At 54.4% G+C, this 6,000-nt stretch overlaps 1 protein-coding gene across 1 annotated transcript in view; it reads left to right on the forward strand.

The window, feature by feature from the left end:
- TG (thyroglobulin) overlaps positions 1–3,386 on the forward strand; it is a 183,715-nt gene extending 180,329 nt beyond the window's left edge. The window contains exons 46-48 of the mRNA XM_036263690.1: positions 674–808; positions 2,225–2,415; positions 3,277–3,386. Of these exons, the coding sequence (XP_036119583.1) occupies positions 674–808; positions 2,225–2,415; positions 3,277–3,386 (436 nt within the window). The remainder of the gene's footprint in view (positions 1–673; positions 809–2,224; positions 2,416–3,276) is intronic.
- The last annotated feature ends 2,614 nt before the right edge of the window (positions 3,387–6,000 follow it).

The following is a 6,000-nucleotide window of genomic DNA, read 5'->3' on the forward strand; positions in this document are numbered from 1 at the left end:
CCCCAGACACAGGACAAAGGCCAGGCCTCTCTTTTGGACAAACCCAATTCTTTTCCGCCAGCCACAAGGTCCCTGGCAGCCCCTCCAGTGTCACTGTCCCCGTGGTCCCTCCCAGGGGGACCATGCACCCTGGGCTGGCCTCCCCAGTGCATTCTAACCACTCGTCTGCCTCCAAACCGTCATCCCGTCTTGCCGGCTGCGTATTAGGCATCCATCCAGGCCTGGGGGATGTCCACGCACCTGCAGCTGTGTGCCAGGCACCGTGCTGAGGCTGGCTACATGCATCATGTCAGCCTTGCAGAGCTGTGAGGGTGCGAGCCCTCCGTGAACCAGGGCGGCACAGAGACGGGGCTCACAGTCTAGACTATTTTGAACAAACGGGTGTCCGATTGATACTGTCAGTATCATGGCTGGACTTTAGTCAAAGGCACATTGTCTCAGAGGATCGCCAGTAGCGTTGTTTCCCGGGACCGAAGTGCTCAGCACTGGGTACGTTTCACCCAGTAGGTGTGCCACAGACCTGCCCCAGGGGGGCCACGGGACGAAGGTCCAGCCGGATCTCAGCTAAACTCAGCGCTCAATCGGAAACCTGAAACATGAAGGGAGAATTTGGTTTTCCCAGCAGTTTATTATCACTTTAACTTTTGCTTCTCCTATTCCCGTGTTTCCCCAGCCTGGAGCTGCTGACTGATGTCCAGTACGCCTTGGGGCTGCCCTTTCACCCTGCCTACGAGGGGCAGTTCACTCCGGAGGAGAAAAGCACGTCCCTGAAAATTATGCAGTACTTTTCCAACTTCATCCGATCCGGGTGAGCGGACCGCGTGCGCCCTGCCCCCACCCCCACACAGAGGCCGCGTGCGCCTCCATACACTCACCCGTCCCTCCCTGGACGGTGCGGCCACCTGCCGCTGCTCCCCGTCCCGCTCTGCCCTCCACCACAGCCCCCTTCGCGTGCACTGAGCTTGGTGAAGAAAAGTTTCCATCAGACACGCCCTTGTTCAACCACATCTGACAGCCCTCGATCAGGGATTTCGCAGCCTCAGCATGGTTGACACGGGGGCTGGACACGTCTCTGCGGTGGGGACTGTCCTGGGCATTGTGGCTGAGGAGCAGCACCTCTGACCTCTACCTCACCCCTGTCCCAGTTGTGAGATCTGCAAACATCTCAGATGTTGTCAAATGTCCCCTGGAAGGCAGAGCCACCTCAAGCGGAGAAGGACTGTGTTGAATTATCAAATTAAATGAAAATGCTCGGGACCCGCTATTATCTACCTCGAACCTCCCGACATACTCTGTTCCGCCCAGTGAGCACGCCTGTTCTCCCCGCCCCGTCTGCCTCCCGCTGTCCCCTCCCCCTGCAGCTCACCCATCTCCCTCCGTCCCTCGCCGTACACGCATGGGTCACCTCGCACAGACCAGGTCCCCCAGAAAGGTACACACTAAAAAAGTCACGGCTCAGCCATCGCTCCTGAGTCTGAAACATAAAATCCAACCATAATTAAAAGCAGAACGAAATAAAACTCGATGCAGCATTCTGTGGGCGTCGAGTGGAAAGACGTTTCTTTTCCTTGGGAATTGGAAAACGTCTCGCTAAGGAAGTGACGTTGACGCTGGGCCTCGAGGGTGAACAGGACGTTCAGGTAGACCGAGGACCAAGGTGGTCGGAGACAGGAGCCTGTGCGAGCAGAGGCTAGGGCGAGACACGCCTGGTTTGGCCAATGCCGAGGTCAGGTGGCACTGGAATGTGGCGTGGGGTAGGGGACATGCTGGGAGAGGGGCTAGACGGTAGGTCTGAGAAGGAGCCTGTGTCTGAAAGGATGTGACATCCCCTTTCCAAAGGAAGTTGACCTGTAGGTGGCAGAGCAGTTTGCCTGGCTCGACCCACCCTCCCACCAGGCCGTGGACAAGCAAAGGCATCCCGGACCCTGGCAACGGTGCCCAGATGAAAGGACACAGGATTCAAGGGGCATGGTGGCCCCCTGAGTGTTTAGAGGCCCAGAAGGGCCACAGCAGAGCGGCTGGGTCATGAACTCACGTCTCCCCCTTCTAGAAGGTGTACACATACATACACCTTCAGCATGTGTAATGCAGCAGGTACACCTGCTCTGACACCTCAGGATGAGGGGGTTGGTCCTTGGAGACCAAGTGCAAGTGGGAATCATCCCAAGTGATGGAAGGAAAGACCGTTTGCCTCATGGATGTCTCCTTCTTCTCGCTTTTCCAGAAACCCCAACTACCCTCATGAGTTCTCAAGGAAAGCGCCTGAATCCGCAGTCCCCTGGCCTGACTTTGTCCCTGGTGCCAACGGAGAGAACTACAAGGAGTTCAGCGCCCTGCTCCCCAATCGGCGGGGCCTCAAAAGGGCCGACTGCTCGTTCTGGTCCAAGTACATCCGGTCCCTGAAGGCGCTGGCAGGTAGGGAGCCTGGAGCAGGCGGGCCAGGTGGAGGGCGGGCGGGGAGTGGATCCCCAGCACCCACCGCACACGCTGGGGCCGCTGGGTCCCTGGGATGCCGTCAACGCAGATCTCTCCATGAAGGGGTCACAGTCTGGGGGGCTGCGCTTTGCCGGGGGGCAGGAGGGGGAAGTAGAGAGAGAACATGGGCAGGGGGCTGGAAGGGCTGTGGACAGCTGAGTGGGGAGAGAAGGCAGGACCTTGAACCTCATCCTCGCTGCCCTTGGAGGGCTGGGTAAAACATCTTGGAGAGGGGATTCTAGCCAGGGAGACATGGGCGTCCTACCTCTTCCCGTTGAAGAGAACTTCCTGTTGAGAAGGTAGGGAGGAGAGAAAAGGAGCCATAGATGGGCACTGGGGATACCGAGATAAATGCGACCTTAAGAAGCTTCTGAGAGGGAGGGAGGGAGGGAGGGAGGGACTTAACTCAGTGAATCCCCTTCAGCTGTGCTGGTGCATGCTGGGCGTCTGCACTGAAGCCGGGGTGGGGGAAGGCTTCCCAGGGCTGAGTTTTCAGAATGACAGGAGGTCCTCAGGGGGAGACCAACCCGAGTGGAGCGTTCAGCAGGGACGCGACCTTGACTGACATGTTCAGACTCTCAACTCAGCCTTGACCTTCTCAGACCAGGAGGCTCTCTGTAGATGAAACCTAGTCGTGTTACATCCTCCACATGTCCCCACTGCCAGGTGATCTGAAAATGCCCCCCTGTAGGGCATTAGTAGAGAATGTCCATCAGAGGCTCGTGTCTCTTCGGGACTAAAAGAATGAGATGAGGGAGAAGTCCGGGTCCGAATTGGACCAGCCTTGCCCTCGTGTTTCAGATGAAGCCAAGGACGGGCTGTCGGCAGGCAATGAAGAGGAGGACCAACCGGCTGACGCTGGCCTGAGAGAAGACCTCCCAGACCCAGGCTCCAAGAGCTACAGCAAATGACCCGCCCCTGCGGCCTCCACCCACCCTGCCAGCCCCACCCCAGGCTGCCACCCTGAGCACCTGACTCTAAGCCACCAGCTTTCAATAAAGTGTCTGCATGCAGTGGAACACTGGTGACTGTGGTTTGTTCATTCAAGGCTTCCCTTGGGAGATGACAAACTATGTCTTAATAATCTTCTAATCTTAAATGTCCAGCTGAGTTCTGCATCCCAGGCTGCCGTTCCCTTCCATCAAATGTCTACATAGCACCCTCTAGTGCACCAGGCTCTGTGCTGGGGGGGGGGGGGGGGCAAGAACACTGCCCCCTAGAAGGACAGGGAAGCAGGTACAGATGTGACACAGGACCCATCCATCTGGATGGGGATCCCTCCAGAGTCCTACCTACATGTCGGACAGATTCCCCTGTGAAGGTTCTAGAAAGGAGATGGGAGACTAGGCTGGTGCAATATGCTGAGTGACCGTGAGGTCTGAATCAGGGCAGAGAGGACAGAAGGAGGAGCGTATCTGAGAACCGTTTAGGAAGGAGATGGACAGGACTTGATTGAATATGAGGGGGCGGTGCAAGGAGATAGAATTATGACCTCGGCTTTCGGTTGATTTAGGCTCCCCCATAGGCAACTGATTTTATCATTCACCCTCCTAAGAAGCACACTGACGAAGGCAAATCTGTCCACAGCTGTCTCTGTCTCAACTCCACACGCACACGATTAACCTCAGATGGAGCTGATTAGCAGTCTCTGTCACTTACATGGCGTGTCAAGAGACGTGTTCACACACATCATCGAATTTGAGCATAGACCGAACTCAGCGATGATTCGTATGCTGGGACTGGCACCCCATTTTGCAGATCTGGAAGGTAAAGCTTAGAAAGGCTTAAGTTGTGTCTAAATTCACAGAGGGAGGAGGTAGTGAATCAAAGTGGAACTCAGGTTTTCTGATTCCTCTGTTTCCTTGCACTTCAAATAGGTCTACAGCCACATTGTGTGTGCTTCAAAACCTACTGGTAGCATTGAAAACCCTAAGTAACCTCTAACCTACAGGATAGGCTCTATCAGTTAGGATGGGAGCCCAAATACCCAACTAAAGTCCCTTAACTAAAAGGTACTCCCGGAAATGGCTGGTCCTAGGATTGAGCAGTGGTTCAGTTACGTCAAGGGCCCAGGCTCTTTCCAGCCTCCTCTTTGCTATCTTCAGCACGGGGATGACATCTAACTTCACTGACACAACATGGCTGCCACCGCTCCAGACATCACATTCCCTCCTGACAGCATCCTGTGCTGGAGGCAAGCAGGGAAGGATGCAGAGGGCCTTCCTTTCAAGTGCCTCTTTCTTTTCTTGGAGGAAATCTTTCCCAGAAACTACCAGTAGAATTCTCTTTACGTATCATTGATTTATGTTCCCACTTTTAGGGAATGGGCGTACCATGATTTGATTAGACCAGTATGACTTAATCAGCCAATAGGGAAAGTAGCTGGGATTACCCTGCTGGGTCCGGTGTAATCACAAGGGTCCTTAAAAGTAGAAAAAGGAGATAGGAGAGAGGACGAGCGATGACAATGGGGGGAGGACTGGCCCAGCGTTGCTGATGTTGAAAACGGAGGAAGGGACCAAGAGCCCGGGAACACGAGTGGCCTCTAGAAGCTAGAAAAGGCAAGGACAGGAATTCCCCCCCAAAACCTCTAGAAAGGAACATACAAAGCTGACACCCTGATTTTAGCCCACTAACTTTATGTTGGATTTCTGATCTATGGAACCATAAACAAATCAATCTGTGTTGTTTTAAGGCCATTTGTAATTCATTCCAGTATCCATCAAAAACTAGCACATCGTTATACCTGTTTAGAGGTATATTTTATCCTGTCCTTGGACCAAGCCCCACTGAGCTCATTATTTCCCCGATGATAAAAAGTCCACTCCAGTCCAATATCCAAACTCTGAATCCACCATCATTAGCCCTGCAAATGTATGGTTTGCTGACTGGGCGGGGGATGGACTGACTGGTGGACTCAGGCTGGGCCACCGGCTCTGGAGCCCTCACGTATGATCAAACACAGAATGCCAGCCGCTGTGTGTTCGTAGCCTTTGGAAAATGAGATAGAAAACAACCCACAGAAGCATCCTGTTGAAAGAGCAACGCCTGCTTTGCAGATTCGCCCTGCCGCTGGAGGCTGCTCATGGGCATGGACAGAAACTATAAAGTACTGTTCAAAAGCCCTTATGGTTCAGTCGACTCGGGGCACCTACAGCGTGCTGTCCGTAAGACAGTAGGGGTGGGAGCTACGGATCCAAAGACCAGGTCACCGTGGTCTCTGCCCTGGGCTAACGTGTGTGTGGGGACAGCCTTGATGGCATCATAAACGCTTCCCCTTCTGGAACAGGGCAGGAAGGCCCTTTACCCAGCATCGAGGCAAAGGTCACCAAGAAGTCAGGAGGTCAAAGGGGCAGCACCTGATCAGAGTGACCTTCAGGACCAGTAGGGCAAGAACTGAGACCTGAAGGGAAGACCTTTGCTCTGAGTACAGTCATTGCTCTGAGTCAGCTTCTTCCTTAGCGGAAGCACTCAGAGGGCACGGCGATGAGGCAAGTGACTCTCTCAAGGGGAAGTTGTAACGTC

Source organism: Molossus molossus, unplaced genomic scaffold (genome assembly GCF_014108415.1).
Source record: "Molossus molossus isolate mMolMol1 unplaced genomic scaffold, mMolMol1.p scaffold_m16_p_16, whole genome shotgun sequence".
In the NCBI taxonomy this organism is placed as follows: Eukaryota; Metazoa; Chordata; class Mammalia; order Chiroptera; family Molossidae; genus Molossus; species Molossus molossus.